The following is a 21,350-nucleotide window of genomic DNA, read 5'->3' on the forward strand; positions in this document are numbered from 1 at the left end:
GCATCCGCGCAGTCTAATCAGGATCCATGCTGTTCTCTTACAAACCCAATTACAAGTAGAGAAACTGATAGCGAACAGCATGGATCCTGATCAGACTGCGCGGATGCGCAGGCTGGTATGGATCCATGCTGGTCGCAAACCCATTATGTTGGTTTTGTCATGGCGCGGCTCATTTTATCTTTTAAAGTTGTTTTAGAAGCACGATTAAAATCTGTATATAGCATTTAGTTTGAATGCCTGTCCTACCGTAATAATAAATCTTAAACTTTATACCGAGGTTAGAAATTGAATGTGGTTGATTTGTGCTTGTATTAATCAAGCTTTAATTATAAACTATTTAAATGTAATAATAGTAATTAAAATGATATAACTGTTATCAATTATTTCAAGAGTTTATATTGTTTTGGTAAATGAATATCTTTAGCTGTACATGCAGTATTATATTTGTGAATTAAAAAATATTGTAATTTGAAAAGCTTGTTTAGTAGCAAGATGTACGTCTGAGTAGTAAGGGGTTATTGGTCATTCTGAGACAAAGACAAAAAGTCCCGAAGCATCTGCAAATCTAGAGATAAACTACAGTAAATAAAAATCTTGATGCATGTAATAGGGCAACATGGGGACTTGTATATTTGTATCTATATGTTTCTTCTTGCCTTCACTTCTTCCAAGTGTTTGATGCTATTTAGTTTATAGATCATATTTGACAACATTGCTGATGATTCTCACTGAAAACTGGGAAATATGGCAGTCAAGAAAGACTCCATAACCCTAATTAAGTTTACTCTTTACATGAAATTATCTTTTATTGCACCGGATATTAATTTCTTATAAACTATTTATTTCTTGTAAAATACAACTGCGTGTTTGTCATAATACTTCTCATGCTTTTTATTATCGAGTACTGTATAGGTGAAATACTAAAGTAAAGGAAAATACATTACCTGAGTGATATGAGTGATATGAGGTTTTATAAAGCAAAATTGAAAAACTGTATAAAAACATTATAAAATACATCAGATCAAACATATCCACTCTACATTGACAGTAACTGATTAGTGAACGTCCAGATGCCAACATTTCAGGTATATCTTCATTATTCTGTCTACAATGTCTTTAAAAACCGATCCGTTATGATACCTACTCGTATTTGCTTTGCATCTACTAGAAACCTCCGCTTTGCACTTACTATATTATGCAACTTACTTCATGAACCATATGTCTACACATAAACCATATGCCTGCAATTTCAATGCATTTTATGACATGTATTTGAAGACTTGGTCACTAAAATTTAGTTAGATGTTCATAATATCTATATAGTATATGGGTACACTATTCACTCTTAAAAGGCAAATATTCAGAAAAAGTTATATGTAGCAAATGAAATAAATATACTCTCGACATTTTACGATTTTAAAATCTCCCAATCTTAACACGTTTTGAAACCTTCATATGTTATTATTGTGCTTTTCTACTTAATGTATACAGGTGCTGCAACTACTTGTATTGCATGTATATAACGGTTACTGTGCAGCATTTTGTTCCATATCAAGTTACTCCACATGATTCTGAGTATTGGCACTTCCAAAAGATATTAATCACTTTCATGTCCGTAGTTCAAATTGTGATGGTGTAGGAAACAGGGACGCGAAAAACTCGTGTAACGCCTTTTTAATAAACACCGATTCTATTTTTGTATGATCAATGTTATCATTGATAGCATTGAATTTTCTGGAAAACAAAAGAAGAAAAGTTATAAAGGTAATTGTTAATGAACATTTCATCACAAAGGTCTTCCAAAAAAATATCACCAGACAACACTCAGTTTGCATATAGAAAAAATTGAAAGTGTAATGTCTTTCACGCCCAGTAGACCTGCACAAGAGTCAGTCTTCAATATTAACATCATTGAAAATTTGCCAATTGATTTATTTCATTTCTTAGTTAATATAAACATTAATTATTTTACATCACATAACTAATTTGTCATTATTACTATAATAAAATATTACATTCATGCTTAAGATAATGCAGGTTAAGAAATTAAACAATTTAAATGATTTATACATGTTCATATAATTTGTTACCTTGGTGATCTTTTAAGATTTCTTAGATCTATCTGTGCACGAGGGAAGCTAGAGAGCATTATGAAGTAAGAATCGGCTAATGTCAGCAATCTATGTCTGTTAAAAAGAAGAAAAATTAAATAGGATTTATCAAGAAATGACACCCTTAAGATAGGTCAAGAACTGTAAATGTTGTTAACTCAGTCAAAGTGGGGGTGGGGGGTTTCCTCCGCCATACGGCTTTTATGACATTAAATTGTCCAAAATATAAAAACATCTGTTGTAGCATTGTATGATCTAATGTGTTTAATATAGACATGGAAGTGAACATTTTACTTGCATATGTTGCAAAACTAGATACTCTTTCTTCAAAACAGTATCTCATTTGTACAGGAGATAAAAGTAATTTGATTAAATGTCGACACATAAAAAATAAGAAATATTAACAACCACTAGCGATTCACGACGTTATTTCATAAAAAAATACATGTATATCAAATAATTCAATATTTTTATGACTGTATCTCACTTGTAGGTTTATTTAAAATCAATTTATTCATGTCACGCGTTCACTGATATCAAAAGCAATAGAACAGGGTTTTTTATTTGTTTGGGTCGTCAGACCAAACAAATAATGGTAGCGAAATTTCAGAGTCTAATGCTGTTAATTGCAAATGCCGAAAGTAGTCCACTTTTTTGAAGCGGTTACTTCCCTTTATATGTACACTAACGCCGAAAAATTCAGGGGAGATCACTGCGTAAAGATGGTCAAAGACAGGCGCATTAATTTTCAAGCAAAATAATTCCCGAATGGTCGAAGATTTCTAATATTGTTTTATTGTATTTTCTGATCGAAAATAAGTAAACACAAAGCGGACATTCAATCTCTGACACAGAAGTTTACGACAAACCTAACAACAAGTAGTTCTCTAAACAGCTTAAAACTGGCGATTTAAAGAAAGAAATATTTTTATTTTGTTACAAGTATCCAACAAATTACAACGCATTCAAAGTTTAAAAATAGCGTTGGCTTATAGAATTGTCAATAAATGCACAATCACAAATTACGCGGATGAATATGATTTTATCAATGAAAATACTATTTTTAGCGATGTCGATTACCGAATACTACACAAGCCGAGTAGTGGAATATATAGATTCTACATGTCGGACTGTTTGTGCGAGAAGATTTTCGCTAAATTATTTACTTCAATTTTAAACAACAGGTTTATCCTGAACAAAATACCTCGAAATTAATAAGGATTACAAACCCGAAATGCAATGAAAGTTCTGTATTTAGAATGACTTGATGTTATTCAGACATTCTTTGTATAACACCGCCGTGGTGCAGGGGTAACGCGCTCGCTTAGTGAGAGAGAGATCTGAAGTTCAAATCCCAGTCGAGGAAACTTTTTTTTTTAAGTCTTTGTTAAGGAAGTAGCCATGATATGCAAGGATAAAGTGTGGCTGTCGTAAAAAATGAACATAAATGATTTTTTGATGCAACTCTAGTTATGCAGAATTCCGTATGTATCAAACTCTGGTGCCTTGCAAAATGAATTATAATACATAAAAATAAACTTATACAGGACAATACATACATATATACAGTACGATTTAGATAAATACCACAGAACTTGCAGCCCTTCGATTCTTTATAAATATACATGCTTATAGTAAGCTCCAGGATTATCTACATCTGTGTTAAACAACAGTTAAAGACGTTACAAGCCTTAATTTAGAATAATATGGTTTTCTTCAGACCGTTCACATATAAATTCACCGTGGCTGAAGGGTTTTCGCGCCCGCTTTGGAAGCGAGAGGTCTGGAGTTCAAATCCCTGTAAAGGCAACTCATTTTTTTTCAAATTGTTTAAGTCAAATCAACATTGGATTGAATATCAGTGTTGCAATTAGTCTTATAGCCAATTTACTACAATTAAAACGCTGGAAAGCATTGGTGGCACTATACATATAATCTCACAACCTGTACCTTTCTTACAGTCTGAGACCCAAACAAATTCAGCGCCTTCTGTGCTTTGATTATCAATAGTTGTTGTATTAAGATAAGAAAAATATTCAGTAAGTCATCAAATTATCGAATAGAAACCTAGTTAAAAAAGCTGCACAGTTAATCAATGTTTTTATTATTTTTTTTAAAAAGGTAGAAGATATAACACGACTTTTAGACTCAGTATAAAATGAGTCAAACTAGAAATATCTTACTTATGTAGACCCATTTCATGTCATGTAATGAAATTATCTGAACCCTGACAGATATTTTTTATTAAAATTAAGTAAATAACCAATCCCCTTGTATTTGATTTGCAGAACTTCAAAATATATCGTTATCTGTAAAATCAATTTATTATAAATGACCAAATACATTATTTACTTAATTTTAATAAAAAAAAAATACCACTTGTATCACCCATGCACAAAAATCTTAAAAGCTACGCCTATCCAGGTTACATGTCTCAAATCAGTGATTAATCAGAACATAGCAAAAACAACAAATTATTACACTTTAATCAAAATTATCAAAATATCACTTTTAACTAATAAATTGTTGTATACGCATTAAAATATATACAATGAAATAAGGGGACCGTATCGAATTTTGACTTGTTTATAATAACATTAAAATGATATAATCGAAAAGAAACTTACTTGTATTTCAATGTTGTATTTTTGACTTGTGTTGTGATGTCAGTAATGGCTGGGCACTTGGTTAACAAATGCTTTGGGATCTACAATATACAGTTATCATAGAATATCGAAAAATAAATCACACTTTACTAAGCATATACATACTGTATATTAATCAACTGAGGTTATCTTTACTTTAAATACCTCCTCAGTGTCGTCGGTTACCGTGAGACAACACAAGTTTCAAACATAGCTAATTTGTGAGTCTTTAAGTCCATATCGAATTTTAAAAGTACGTACATTCACCTTGTTTGTAATAGAGAAAATCAATATAAGCTTTATAATTTAACTTAAATTACTTAGAAATGCATATGATAGTAAACCATGCTTATAACATTTTTGTTTATGATTGCCAATAAACGTGTAATATTATAACTGTACAAACAAAGCCATAGTAGCAGCAGGTTTCCAAATTGTAAATTGTTGCAAATTACCTCTAATCCTTTGCTAATTTCTTTATATTTTGTTCCTAGGCATTGTAGGGAAGCGTTCATCACTGCATCAAACTTACTCTATAAAAGAGTCTCAAATCAAATGTTATATTTTCATAATCAAACTATAGTATCAGTCTCCGAAATTGCAATATATACATGTACACTAATATATAAGATTTACTACCTAAAATGAATACTCAATTTTTATCATTTTACTGCACCATTTTATTTATTTATTTTTTACTCATGACATTTTCTATGGGTTAACTAACAATTCATAATTTTATCAAACAATTTTGATATACCATAAAAGTTAAGACGATATTTTCTTGAAAAAAAGAGAAAATTGGAGGTCATATTATGTATTTCATAGCAAGAGTCTGCAATTAATTAAAGGATTCTCTTTCTTGCACACAAAAAAGCGAGTTGAAATAAAATCCATGTATCCATGTGAGAAGATATTCAATAAAGAAATATTTATATATTATGTAGTTAAGTAATGCTTACCAAAAACTATCATAAGTTAGTATTGAACTCGACTAATTGCATAATTGTTATTTTTCAAGAGTTCTTATTTTCTGATATGAATAATATCTTTATTGGGATCTTAAATTTCATAAGTTTCATCATTATACAGATTTTTAAATTGTTTAAAGGTTTCAATTATCAAGTAGTGTCTGTAGTAAAGAATATATTTTTCTAAGATACGATGTATCTAAATTCCTTATAGTATGATTATTCAACGTTTATGTTTTCTAATGATAAGCAGAGCAATAAGATATATCTTTCTTAAAAGGTATTGTGCAGACCACACATTATGACATACCGCTAAATATTTTCTGAGGACCGTATCCGCAAACTTTTCAAACGTCTTGTATGAAATCATTCTGTGAAATGAAATTTTCAATTTTATAAAAAGAAAAACGGGAAATCGATGTTTTTTAATATTAGGCATTTCAATTTTAGAAAAGGTTAGTAAAAATTTATACAAAAAATAAAACCGCATTTTTTTTTTTTTTTTTTTAAAATTTCTTATAAGTTTAACTATATAAATTTACAGAAAGTACACCTACCCAGGTCGAACTTCTTCCAGTTTATCAAATAGTTGTTCTGTTGGTATGGTAATACGTGCAGATGAAATAAATTTCATGTATGCCATCGTATATTGAATATTAAACTGCGAACGAAAATGTAGTGATGATGATTGCTCGAACTCTTCATGAAAACTTGAAAAGATATATAAGTTTCTTTTATGATTTTCATCACTTTAATTATTGCTTAGCATTATATAGCCAATACAATGTTATTTCTATGTTATACTGCTTCTTTACAAATATTTCAGCAAACATTAAACTGAATTAATTGATTTATAAAATTTGACAAGTTTTACATGAGCACGTTTAATTTTGTGTTTGGTTTATTAATTGTTCAGCAGGGTATTTCAAATAACAAATTATATTTGAAAGACCCTGTGTTCAGTAAAGGGTGTTAAGAAAGGTTACCTGAATGAAAGCTTACATGTTTTCCATATCTTTTGCAATTTGTTTTTGTATCAAAAGCGGTCTGTGTGGCGGCATAAAGTAGTTCTTTGATAAATCAAACATAGATTTTTTCCGGTTAAACATTGCCATTGTGTGATATAATGACCCGTAATGTAAGCCAACAGGATGTCCTATACGCATCACGGATTCTGTAAGATTTCTGCAGTCACCATGGTCAAAACCACATATATCATTGTCACATCCCTTGTTACAAACTCCGTTTCCTACATCAAAATGAGAACATTCCGGGCTGCAAAAGTGTAACATGCCATCCCAACGAATCTGTTTATTGGATGAGAAATTGAGATAGAATAAAAATATGTATGTTTAAGCATATTGTATTGAAAATATTCCCCCCCCCCCAAAAAAAAAAAAATAAATAAATAAAATAAAATATTTAACTGAAATTATGTTCATTTTATTGCTTCACAAGTACATGTATTATATTCAAATAATAAGAAAACTGATAAAAAAAAGGTCACAGTTCATCGTTACAAGTCCTTTCGTCATTATTGCAGATCAACTTACAAAATATAATCTTCCTTAAATATGAAATGTACCTTAAAACCTTCCTCTTTCGTGTAAAAATCACTCAGCTGAACATTTTTACCCAAATAGAAATCATCGCACATAAACAAAAATGATTCAGACAATCCTGGAATTCGATGCATATGACTTTCAATAACAGGAGACGAAAAGGTTGGTAAATCCTTTTTGTTTGGTAATAAATCCTGGAATTTAAAACATTAGAATATAGACATATTATTTGATTTAGATACAATAACTGTAAATTATGTTTTTAGAATAGCAATTAATCCATTGTCATAATTTTATTGTTATTGTAAGAGCCTACACGTACTAGATCCTTCAGAAATGAATTGAACTACTTATTGAAATTTTGCTTTTGCCGATCCTTAAATGATATGTATAAAGGTGTCCACAATGTAAGACACATACCAATGATGCGTATCTGTAAAGCAGAAAAAAGAATATGAAATCAGTGTTTATGAACAAAATAATTATTATAAATTATGTAGCCTTGTATTATTTAACGTTTGCAGTTTTTCATTTCAATTCATATAACAATTTCATAAATAAACAAACAAATAACTTCAAAGGCGTAAAAGTAAATGCATTCCTTGTATATATTAAATTATTTTCACCTTTGTAAAAACCACAGATATTCTCTTGTTTGATGTATTAAGCCAACATGGTATCTGCTCATTTGTGATGATATAAATGTGGTTTATCCAAGGGGCATACTTCTCCACTGATCTCAGTGAAAATCTTAGCTGATCATTGTCTTGAAATGTATTTGGTCTTGCTTTTACTCCTTCTATTCTTATCTAAATGCATACTACACATGTTATTGATTGATTGATTGATTGATTGATTGATTGATTGATTATAGAAATAAGAAAGAAGAAAAATTTACACTTATTCATAAAAAGTATAAATAAAACGGAATATACTTTATCTCAATATTTTTCTATAATTTATACATAACGGATTATTTTGATATAACCAAAATATTCGAAAAAAAGCAATGTAAAAGTAATCATTCATATACAATTCATTTTGAATATATTGGTTTGTGTGTTTGAATCATTGAGCAAAACTTACGGAATCAGTGTCCCAGGCCAACACTGCTGTTTTCAGACCAAGATTAGAAATATCTTGTTGTTCCAAACTCTATTACATGAAATTCAAAATCATTGTTAAATGGTACACAATTCAAATGATTTTCCGAACATCATTTAAAAAATTGAGTACTTATAAACACATTCACAAACTATTATGCAATCACTTTTACGTAAGTGGATTGCAAATGACAAGAAAAATAGTTTGAATCTAAAATTTATATATCTGCAATGACTGTTATATGTTAACTTTTTTAATTTGTCAGTAATATACTACGATATACAACATGACTTATGAGTAGTAATAAAAAATTTATTCACAACAAATACAGTCAATCTTTGAATTATAAAAAGTACGAAATTTTTATAACATAAATGATTTTGAATGTTTCATTTAACCTTTTGCACCAAATACCGGTATATCACAAAACATGAATACTATCTTCTTTTATTCATAATGTGCATAGTCGAAAATAAATACTTATTAAATAACACTATCCTTAGCAAAAAAATTAATTCACTTACTTGATTAATGTTATCATTATAAATGTCTGGTTTAACATACACAAGTGTGTAAATTCCATTTCCATCCACTACTTCAATTATTCCCAACTGAAACGAGGCTTTATTAAAGATATATGAAAGACAATAGGGGCAAAAGTCATTCCTATAATGTCACATGCAGGGATAAAGCTACTGAAGATGTTGCGTTAACCTTATGGTGTATTTCACATTATTTCTAACACTTGCATTATAATTAGTACGTTTCCTTTATACGTGTAAAACTTGTGATAATTAAATATTCTTACATATCCGACAGATGCGATGAAATTATCGATATATACAACAATTATAATGCTCGTATATAACAACTCAAAATAAAAAAGTTAATTACAACTAAACATAAGTTGAAAATTGAAGCAGTCTACAAGGTTAAATGGAAAACCCAAATTGAAATATAAATAAGATTGCTCTACCCGTTTCAGAAGTTCCAATTTTTCCAGGGAGGTATTGGGTGATAAGCGATTAAAATTCTTCACTATGTACATGTTGTCCAGTTGTTTCTTTGCTTGATTCCTGTTTTCATTTGTCTGAAATAAAAATATTCCATTTAATACAAAATTTTATAGAATATGTTTCTATAATGTTTTATTTTTTTGCATTATGCAAACAATCTAAAAGAAAGTACTATTTAAAATTCAAAACAAAATTATTCATAATATTCTTAACTTAACGTTTAATTGACATCTATGTGGACTGACGAATGACCTTATATTTGACAAAACACGGACATTAACAAACACAGGCTTTCGCAGACGATCACAACTAGGTTCTACCTACTGACTCTCTAATACGGAAATGGGAAATTAAGTATTCTATATTAAAACAAAATTTATTGGTTTGCAATTTCTAAAAAGGATAATCTTTAAATTATCATTTTCCAAACTGATTGTCGTAAATGTTGTAGAAAGGTGCATGTAACATATAATAAAACGCAATTCAATCACTTCAAACAAATTATTTGATATGATATATTTTCAATCGAAAGGAAACATATGGACGTATTCTAAAATTAAATATTTCTTATAAATAAATCTACCTACTATATAACCACACATGCATATATACATTTGTCCGTTTATTTCAGTTAGTATATTCATTATTCCGTCACCTGCAAAACAAATGTGAATGCACACTTATTACTGGCATTTGACCATAAACGTAAGAAAGAAAATAAATATTAATAGATAATTAAATGCATCATTCAAGCAACAGTAAAATTTGAATTCTGCCATGCGTTTGTTATTGGTCAATTCAAATTGCTTACTTGTAATCGTTTAAATTAAATTTTCATATGGTTCTACAACGCATATTAAAAAATGCTGTACCATGTTTATTTTGATTTGGAATTATGACAGTGTATTCCATGCCGTTGTCTGTAACGTTGAAAAGTAACTTGATGTTGCTGGTCTCCATGGAAACTTTAGTTTGAGGTATACCGGGATATACCACAATTACTTGGATGTATTCGCCAGATTCTGTGTAACTTGAACATCTGAGGGGACTGCTAGAGAAGACATTATGCTGTTTTTCCAGGTATGAAAACAGTGTCCATAAATAAATGTTCAAAACACCAAGAGTCGCGGCATGACAAAACCAACGTACTGCGTTTGCGACCAGCATGGATCTAGAACAGCCTGCGCATCCGCGCAGTCTGATCAGGATCCATGCTGTTTGCTTACAAACGCTATAACAAGTAGAGATAATATTTTTTGTTCTAGAACAATTATCTGCTATATAAAGATATATGTAATATCAGATCACGTATCATACTTACCAACAACATCCATAAACACGTTGTAAAATACATTCATGATTTGTTGTCATGTATAAAACTAAATATTGTCGACAATATCATTTATGGTATGACAAACCTTTCATTGTGGACAAATTCACTTAAATTTATAATCTGGAAATACTGGAAAAAAGATAACTATTACTTCCAGATAATATCAGATGGGGTATGAATGATATGGGATTTACTTCCTATTAGGACTAAATTTAGCAATTAACACTTCAAGTAATCATGGACTGTTTTGCTCTAAATCATCAAGTGTTTACTAAAAGCTATTATTATATATATAACATTTGATACATGCAAGATGCTTAAGATAACACAATTAGCATAAAAAGCGTTTAAGACACCACAAAAAAGTCCATCACATAAAAATCTGTCCATTACTGATAAATGTAATTGGTCCATTACTGATGAATGTAATTGGTCCATTTCTGATAAATGTAATTGATAGCACATGCTAAGCTTTAAGGGCTTCTCAAAATGTAAAGTAATATCAATAGCTATCAAGGACTGTGGAAGCAAGAAGACATAAACTAAATTGAAACTAAAACATATTTAGAGATCAAAAGTGTTTAAAAAATTATTTGATATGTAAGCAAATAATATTGTTGAAAATACAATATGAATTAATAGATAAAAGGGGACATGTCTTGAAATATAATCAAATTTCATACAGACACTATAAACCTAACGACAAGCAGCATTCATTCAAACTGAACTAATTAAAATCTGGGTAAAGGTTAATCTGTCGAAAGCACTCGAAAGGAAGAATTTGTCTCAATGCAACAAAAGATTATTGAAAAGTACTATTGTAAAATATAATATAATTTCAGTATTATAAAAAATATAAAACAATTGTAAAATTGAGGGCGCTTTTAACAGTATAATTGTCTGTTTTTAATACATGAATTATTTATTATCAATGATAATAAATTTTAGAATACGCACCGTTGATATTTTCCAGGTTCTTCCGATGCCTTTTGACGTTTCATATCCAATATAAATCTTGGATCACTACCATTGGCCCACAAATAGACCAAATCAATTGGGTCTTTGTGTTCATCTATCAACCCATGCTCGTACGATAGAACAGTATCGCTAATATTTCCTGGCGACTGAAATAGTTGAATATTAGGGGGACTTTATTAAATGCTATGATCGGAGTAAAAACGTTTTTACCACATTCAGCAAATGCATCGTGTGAATCAGTAGAGTTTCCTTTATTTTATTATTTCATTTTGAAGAGTATACATGGAGGATGTCCAGAGTCATATATTGTCCTGTCTCATAAAATATTTTAAAAAACAAAAACAATAAAGTGAAAAAACTGAAGACATTGTTGATCAAACCTATTTGAATCCAAACCAGAAAATGGATGCAATATTTTCTGTTATAAAGATGCCGCTAAGTTGGTCTATTGTGGAGAATGTGATTACAGTATAGCGTGTTAGCTTCTATTAATGATCATGTGCAGACATATTATATGTTTTCATGCGAAATACATATTCATGTCTTCCTCGAATTATTGCAAGAAAAACGCCAATGAATGTTATCATATATACATGTAGTTAGTTTGATACTAGTCGATTACGCGATATCTGTAAAGATCTTGTGATTGCAATGAAATATGTCTTAAGGAATTGAAGGAAAATGTAATTTGTTTTATGAATTGTTTCGATGTCTTACAAATTGATGATATTTTCGATATAATATTATCTTGTCACTATCACGAAGATACAAAAGTGTTATAAAACATATTTTCATAAAGTTAACTCGATTTTCAGACTAAAATTAAAGAATAGGTCTCTGTATGTTTACTTCACGATAAGATTACATGTCTGTCTTGTTTGTAACAAGACAGTACCGTCCATGGACAGACTCAATCAAACCGAGCCTGCAACATTTTCAATTTTGCCGTGTTGGGCTTTCTTTAGGGATTCTGTTTTTCTCTTTTTTTTAGCTATGAGACATAGAAGCTACAAGATTATTACAAGATGTTATTACGTAGTAACTTTCAACATGTACACTGTACAAAAGTGTGTCCTCATAGGCATTTGGTCATCGAGATGCTTCTGAAATAAACTCTATAAACTATATATATCTGTATAAAATGTGTCCTGATTTTAAAACGGAGTGAGATTATCTTTATATGTTTCACTTTAGAATACTTGACTGTTTTTTTTTTGTTGTTGTTGTTTTTTTCAAAACTGTCTTCTCTTGACTTTTATTGACTGGAAATTATTCAGGGATCTTTGACATTATCACGTTCTTATGCTCTTCCAAACAACGCATTATATAATGATTATTTATCATGAAAATTATTATTTCTTCATATGAATATGGACTGGTGTAATTTGATGTATTCGGTTTTATACTCAGTTTTTATTGTATTATCGTTTTGATGCCAAATGACAGTATGGTAAATTGTTTCACTAAGCTAGGTTCTTGGACTAAAAAACAAAGTAATACAGTCGTTTCCTTCTATTTGAAATATAATCCTGTATTAGAATTTGTAAAACTCATGTCAGTAACAACTGTCACTATGAACAAGCTCTTTCTTTTGTATTTAAACGTAACGTTATATTGACCCTTAGCTTTAATTACTTTAAAAAAATCAAACATGTTTTATATTCATAACAGTTGGTGTTAAAGGTTATGTGACAGCTGTAAGATGTTGCATATACTATACTAAGTGTTATTATATTTTCTCGATATTCAGATACTTAAAAATTAGGATTTAATACGTCATAAAAAGAGAATACGAATCCCAAAAGAACGGCGAAAACGGCAAACTTAATAATGTCGCAGGCTGGGTTTGATAGACGGTACTGGGAAGAGCAAGTTACCGCCCATTCCACCTAACACCGGCTTCAACAGAATAAAACATTTCAGCACGGAAAATGGTGTAATTTTGAATTTAGAAACCTCCGTTGATGTGGGTGGTGTTCATACGGCGGTTATCATGAAACCTTCAATGTAACACTTTCGTGCATCTCTATGAAAAGCGGCGTATGGTCCCAAAGTAAACGAAAGCGTGTGTCCTAAACAAGAAAACAATGATATTAAACAAAATGGAATTTTAAAAAGAGATCAGAGATTATGAAGCCTGCATATCACAGATAAGACTTCAAAAGACAAATGTAAAAGCCATGGGTATGGGGCCAAAGAAATGTTGATATGTATCAACATATTGATCAAAGCCAATTATGCAACAAATTCTTACAACTTATATTGATCGGTCCTGGAACTAACAGTACTGGTGTCATATGAGGAAGCATTGCTGTAACCCGAGTTAAGATCGAAAACATGATCCCTGGATTGAGCAGTAGACACAATCATCATTAAATTATCTTTCCCCTTAATATAACACTTATTTGTATCAACTGAACAAAATAAATAAAACTGAGTCTGCAATTTTCAACGATTTGTTGTGGTTTTTTTTTGTTTCCATTGTAGCAGGTGGATTCGATAAACCAATTTTAATACAGAAAGACCAGATCAAGGGTTGTGAGGGAGTTTGGTTATCGAGATAACTTAATCTCAGTAGTAATATATTTTCTGGTACTTCTTGACTATTAATTCCAATATTTAATGTCCTCATTATCATATTATTTTACCGACACAGTAGTAATGAATTACCAGCAAATGTAAGTGTAATCATATTAATTTATGCATTCTAAAGACATTAACATAAATAATGAAATCGCTAAACAAGGTTTTGGAATAAGTGAATAATATTGCAAAGGGTGTGAATATTCATCTGAAAAGTCGACATATTTTCGACCGTTGCTTTTGATGTAAAGATTTTGGTTCAAAATATCTCTTAATGATAAAAAGTAATAAAAATATTTAAGTATACAGTTTCACCTTTACAAACACACAAAAACATAAACGGAATAAATATTGCATATATACAAAATTATCATTTACGTGTGTGGGGGGCGCAACACAGTATTGATTATAAACAATTTTTCTATTTTTAAATCTTATATAAGAAAGTCTAATGATTTTTTTTTTCAGAAAACTTATAGCTTAACATGGAAATAATACATGGATATTTAATTCTTCCTTTCTTTCTTTTCCAAAATGCACACAATCCCGTCACAAAATCTGATTCGGGTTCAATCAATGTAGTAATAAAACAGATTTTAAGTTTAGTTTAATTGTAGCTTGTTCAATAACAGAATAGAAAATTCTGTTCTGTTCTGTAGCTTGTTCAATAACAAAATTATTCATTCATTGTTTAACATAACTTCAATCGATGTAAATGATAATATACTCTACAAAATGATTAATTATATACTCTATATTTATATGCCGATTGTTTAACGTGTTAATTTGTTGATCAACAAATATCCTAAGTTACGTAAATGATATTTGTATTTTATATTTATGATTTATTCGAATAAACTATGTTGAATAAGATATGTTCTGTTCAGTTATCAGCACAAAACAATTCAATATTTCTTTATTCGTCAAGGTTACATATCTATTAACAAAAGACGAAATTAATGAAAATATAATACAAATATCAAACAGGGTTAATGAAAGCAAATTCCCTGGACAAAACATTTATGTATAGCGGAATACGTTTATATGTATTTCTTTTATATGTAAACAATGTGAAATTGTCCATATTTTCAAACGTGACCTTTATAATACTTATGTGATTCAGAAACAGTTAATTATCATTGACAATGCCTATGCAACTGTACGCTACGAAACGAAATATAGTGGATAAAATGCATGAGTAAACTATATAACTATTCGACCATTTTTAATCTTGTATCAATATTTCTAAAATGGCAAAATATGTTAGTCAATTCAAAATTGGAATATTAGACATGGGGGACAAATAATTTATTGTTATTATTCTGTTTTCTTTATCTGCATCGTCGTCGTTACTCTTTGAAGTGTTTTAGTTTTCCTGAACAAATGAATTATTTATGTGTCAAAAGTTTATTTTTCAGTGTTGTCTGATTTTAATGTGACTGTTAAAAACAGTAAATTATTATGTTAACTACGAAAACCCTCTACAATTCGTACACTTTTATTAATATTTAAAAAAGAAAACTCTAAATGGCAAAATGTTAAAGTCAAATCAATATTAAAAGTTATATTGGACAAGAGGAACAGATAACGATGTCTATACAAAGTAATACGACACTGTCGTTTGGCCAGTTTTTGTATTTTCTGATCGCAGATTAGAAAATTCAATGCTGAAATTCAATCTCTGACACAGAAGCTTCACGACAAACATAACAACAAGTAGTTCTCAAAACAGCTTAAAACTAGCGATGTTAAAGAAAGAAATATTTTTTATTTTGTCACAAGTATCAAACAAATTACAACTCATTCAAAGTTTAAAAGTAGCGTTGGCTTATAGAATTGTCAATTCACCAATTACGCGGATGAATATGAAAATGCTATTTTTAGCGATGTCGATTACCGAATACCTCAGAGCGTATTACAAAGTCGAGTAGTGGAATATATACATGTCGGACTGTTTTGGCGAGAAGATTTTCGCTAAATTATTTACATCAATGTTAAACAACAGGTATATCGTGAACAAAATACCTCGAAATTAATAAGGATTACCATGGAGCTGAATATAAGATTTATATATCTGTGGGAATGGATATTCTGAAATTAGCATTATTTGATTTTATTCAGACTGCTTTTGTTAAACATCTCCGTGGTGCAGGGGTAACGCGCTCGTTTAGGGTATAAGAGGTCTGGGGTTCAAATCCCAATCGAGGCAACTTTTTTTATTAAGGAAGTACCCACGATATGCAAGGATAAAAGGATAATGTGTGGCTGTCAAAAACAATGAACATAAATGAATTTTGATGCAACTCTAGTCAGACAAAATTCCGTATGTATCAAACTCAAACTGTTATAGTAAAAAAATCCAAACGCAGTCGCTGCATCTCGGCCCTGCAAGGTGAATTACAGTATATAAAAATAAACTTATACAGGAAAATACATACGATTTAGATTGCAAAGATCAGAAAATACCACAGAGCTTGCAGCCCTTTGATTAATTACAGCGCTCCATTATGGGGTTTCCGGTCATATTCTTGCATCTAGGCCTTTCATAACAGTAATGCGCTTCTTTCTTGGTGCCGGAAAATATTCACCTAATGATGGCATAGCACGCGATATTGGTTGGAAACCCCAAATTGTCCGACAATGGAAATGTCATTCTTTATAGCTATCATGTATGAGTTCGGCAAGAATTAATAAACGTTTGGCACTCTGTGCTTTTAATAAAGCTAGTCGCTCTTGTAGATTAAACTGGTATTTTCATGTTAGAAGTTATTATGGTGTCAATGATTTACATTTGTACACCAGTTTTATCAGACCTATACCTCGTTCTTTCGCCAAGGATGTTGAAATAAAAACATTAAATAATTGTATAAGTATTTGGTATAACAAAATCAAAAATGTTGTTGGGCCCTATGGTCGTGGACATAATAAATTGCAAGTGTTTAGTAAATTTAAAACTGAGTATAAAGTATAAAAATATTGTAAACTTGTACTACTTGTAAGTCATAGATCTGCTTTTTGTAAATTCCGTATCGGGGTCACTCCCATAAGGATTGAGACTGGGAGGTTTGAAGGTTTAACAGAGCAAGCCAGGCTCTGTCCTTTTTGCAATACTGACACTATAGAAAATGAATTACATGTTATCTTGAATTGTTCTCTGTATAATGCTTTAAGGCTTGGTTTGTTGGCTTAAGTAACATCTATTCGACACTGTCTGTTGACGACAAATACTGTTTTCTTATTTCAAACATAAATATGATTCGTATTTGTGCCAAACCTGTTTTAATATTTAACAAAGACGCCGGATTTTATTATGTAAATAGCTTCTTATTCGTGTAAATATTTATATCTTTCTCATTTATATGAAATACTGCAGCTATTCTTATTAGCTAATCGTATTAGTTTGATTTTTAACTGAAATATAATCGTTTTTTTAGTTATTTTTATACGATTTCCCAGTTTTAATGTTATATGCTTATTGTCATAATTTCTTCTTTATGGTAGGCAGGATGTTTAATTTTATTAGTCTATGTATAGCAATGGTTTCTCAGGGTTTTTTGTCACATAAACGTGTTGTTATAATGTTTTATGTATTTATATGTATTGTAGTATACTTGTATTCTAATATTGTGATTTTTTTTTATCTCTTATAACTCCATGCTGGAATGGTATTGTACTTTTATGCTGCAAATTTTTAACATTGTGTATATGTCTGTACAATGATGAGATGTAAATAAAGATTACTACAAGTCACCTTATAGAGAAAAATTAAAAAATCAATATATGTCCAGATAAAAATACACCATGTTGCCTGAAATATGACGCCAATTGAATGTAAAATATCATGACATGTGTCGCTTTCTTTGAACAAGGGCCAAATAAATATAACATTTCAAAGCCACAATGGCTACGATACGGTAACAAGATACGCAGAAATTTAAGGTAGTACACCCCTAATGGGCACTATAAGGAACTGTAAAATTGACAACATAGGACAGTTATATGCCTTAAATGTCACCTGTATGCAAAATTTAAACAAAATTTACCGTGTGGTTTATGAGTTATGGACATTTTTCTTAACTTAAACTTTGCCATTAGAAGGGTTTTTTTCAGAAATGAGGAAACTCTAAATAATCTATAATACCATCATTATGAAAAATGTTTTCCTAATGCTCATTGTTAAGAAAAAAATAATGACATTGAGGTAACAAATTAAACAAGCAAAATGATTGTTTTTAAACGAAATGTTTTTAATATGTACAAAAATGTAGACCTACCCCAACCACTTTTGACACTTATTAAAAGCCTTATTTAAAATATCCCTAAAATTTTCCACAATGAGGGGCTGTTCTCAAAGTTTGCCTAAATTTTTTAAAATTTATACTGGTTGGTCTTGCAAAATATAAAATACTTTTACCGTGTAGAATTTATTTCATTAAACTTTGAAAATATCTGGTATCATATTTGCTATTAAATTTGGCATTATTTAGTAAATAAATACCTACAAAAATTATATAATTAAAATGAAACACTTTTTTCTTCCATTAGGGATCTTGGAGATAAATAAAAAATGTTAAAAAGAAAAAAAAGAAAGAAAAAAAAGTTTCCCCTTCTGGGGTTCGAACCCACGCCCCTCAGTTTCAATACACTTTACAGTGATTCTAGCCTATTTGAATACTCTTCAAAGTGGAGATAGTGCATTAGGGGTGTACTACCTTAAGACCTTCCTTGTTTAAATTAAATCGCAGAATATTGTTATTACGACTATAGGGTAATTTGTCGTCTTTAAGTGAAATGTCGTTATTATTTCTTTGATCTTGATAATGATAATGTAGATAATGATAAAACAAGTGTGATATTGGTCAATGAGCGTATCTAAAAAGTTTCTAAAATTTAATAAATCTTATAAATGTTTATATTAATTTAGCTTATTTACCTTTTCACTCGTTGCAGACTTTTTCGTTATGTACACATCTTCACTTCCGACCAAATTCCAAGGTAAGTCCGAAAATATCGTTACTTGATTCCTATTTACATGTATCAGAGATAAAGAAATTGTTATAGATAAAATGAAAAACAAACATAAACATTTGATGCATCTTATTGTCCTCCTCGTTGTCATTTCAACAAAACGATAAAATCAAACAAATAAATCCCGACAACGCGAAATTGCAAGTTTTTATCTTATATATTGTAACTATTTTTTGTATTTGAAAAACATTGTTTTATTCCAAATCTAAAATCCGAAGATATATACTTCTATATCTATTTTACAATGATGGTTAATCTTATAGTTGTCTTAACAAAACGTTGTTTCTAGGCATCGTTTATCCATGAACGATCTAATACACATGATAGAAGAAATGAATATTGGGGAAAAAACTGAAAGTTTTTTTATATGACATAGTAAGTCGCTGTTATGATACGTTCAGAGTTTTCAATATTTCCAATACTTTGTATCCAGATGTTTTATACTTCACAACAGCAGGTGCTAGGGGGCATGAGGAATGTTGCACGTATTCATTATCCCTCATGTACAGACTCAATCAAACCGAGTCTGCAATTCTCGTGTAAATTTTTTTGTGATTAATGCTTCCGAGGGATCACTTTGTTTTCCCAGATTTTTTATACTTCACAACAGCAAATGTCAAGCGCTGTGTGGCTGCTGTAAAAAGTTGCCCCGTACTTCACTTCAGTGTTGTTATATTTTTCTGGTCGTTCGGGATCATTGATGCCAGCACTATTAAGTGTTGAGAATTGAGTACCGCTCAAGCCGGTGCTAGGGGATGTGAGGGATGTTGCACCTATTCATTATCCCTCATGTACAGACTCAATCAAACCGAGTCTGCAATTCTCGTGTAATTTTGTTGTGATTAATGCTTCCAAGGGATCACTTTGTTTCCAGATTGTTTTTGTTTTGTTTTCATTATTAACAATTCGTTATATTTTCCATACATTACCATAACATTTAATCGATATTTTTTGCCAGTCTGTTATTGTATAATTATATTCATTTCATTCCATTTAAAAAAATACATTAAATCTAAAAATTCATTTAAGTTCTTGTCTCGGTTTAACATCAGTAGAATTAGTAAGCTAAGAAAACAGCGTGGAGCTTCTCTAGCACTTTATATAAATAAGAATAGTTACAAAATTTGAACATAATATAAAGTTAGACATTCATATTTCAAAATTATGATATTTTTGTTTGAAAAAATTGATAATGAGAATTTCGAACCAACCTTCTGGGTTCCTTCAGAATCATTTAAAACATTTGACTGCTGTTGGGGTTCGTCTTATACTCGGTGAACAGGTGCAAAGGGGTCGTGAAAGATGTTGCACATTTCCTTTACCTCTTCGGAATTGACTAAATAAAAAAAACAATGTTTATTGGATTCAAGTTGTCTCCTCTTTCCAGAATTTTTTCAACAGTTAATAGTGTTCATGTTTGTTTTGTTTATACGTGTATATTAAAACTGCCATTTTGTTCGAATAAGAATGAAACTGGGAGGTTTTTGAGCTTGTGGGCAATAAGTTCCATTTATTTTATTTTTGATTATAATGCGTAAATTGATAGCAAAATACCTTATAATTCTAACACTTTTACAAATCGTGTCAATAGTACCTATTTATAAATACATGTACAAAATGTATATTTAAGTGCTTGTTATTTATTTTGATATCAAAATAATTGAGATATAAGAGATAAAATATATATCATGATTTTTTCTATTCAATATCATGCATGCTACACGATATTCTGTGAGTAAATTTTATTAATTTTGGGGAATAATCTTACAAAATTGATTAAAACAAAAGAGCACCGCTTAAAGACGCGCTAAATGTTTCGCGTTGTACTATAAAACGTGTCAATGAAAAAACATTTATTTTTTCCCTGTAAACAGTTCTTATTTTAGGTATGTGATAAATATAGAATATTACATTCGTGCATTTCATTTTCTAAATTTATCAAACTCGTTTAATAAATTCAGTAATTGAATCCACACTCACTCCAGTATCCCTCTAAATGTATTGTTAGTTATTGTATTG

At 30.2% G+C, this 21,350-nt stretch overlaps 1 protein-coding gene across 1 annotated transcript; it reads right to left on the bottom strand.

Annotated features, from left to right (window-relative positions):
• Positions 1-894: 894 nt before the first annotated feature.
• LOC132742134 (N-acetylglucosamine-1-phosphotransferase subunits alpha/beta-like) lies at positions 895-19,448 on the bottom strand. Its single transcript, XM_060730460.1, has 16 exons — positions 19,237-19,448; positions 11,700-11,866; positions 10,282-10,457; positions 9,997-10,064; positions 9,370-9,483; positions 8,918-9,004; positions 8,376-8,444; positions 7,916-8,098; positions 7,313-7,483; positions 6,730-7,034; positions 6,285-6,437; positions 6,038-6,098; positions 5,212-5,289; positions 4,739-4,818; positions 2,091-2,186; positions 895-1,734 (listed from the first exon to the last, which is right to left on the bottom strand). The coding sequence occupies exons 1-16, from the start codon at positions 19,420-19,422 to the stop codon at positions 1,608-1,610; spliced, it is 2,121 nt and encodes a 706-aa protein (XP_060586443.1). The 5' UTR covers positions 19,423-19,448; the 3' UTR covers positions 895-1,607.
• Positions 19,449-21,350: the final 1,902 nt, after the last annotated feature.

Source organism: Ruditapes philippinarum, unplaced genomic scaffold, assembly GCF_026571515.1.
Source record: "Ruditapes philippinarum isolate M1 unplaced genomic scaffold, ASM2657151v2 ctg3881_1_1_1_1, whole genome shotgun sequence".
Lineage (NCBI taxonomy): Eukaryota > Metazoa > Mollusca > Bivalvia > Venerida > Veneridae > Ruditapes > Ruditapes philippinarum.

What these genes read in the sequence shown, in the direction of transcription:
- LOC132742134 (XM_060730460.1), bottom strand. Translation starts at nt 19,422, where the DNA reads ATGACAACGAGGAGGACAATAAGATGCATCAAATGTTTATGTTTGTTT. An exon ending in AATTGGAACTTCTGAAACGG is followed by an intron (nt 9,005 to 9,369) that starts GTAGAGCAATCT and finishes GCCTCGTTTCAG; the next exon opens with TTGGGAATAATTGAAGTAGT. An exon ending in CTGGAAGAAGTTCGACCTGG is followed by an intron (nt 6,099 to 6,284) that starts GTAGGTGTACTT and finishes TTCATTTCACAG; the next exon opens with AATGATTTCATACAAGACGT.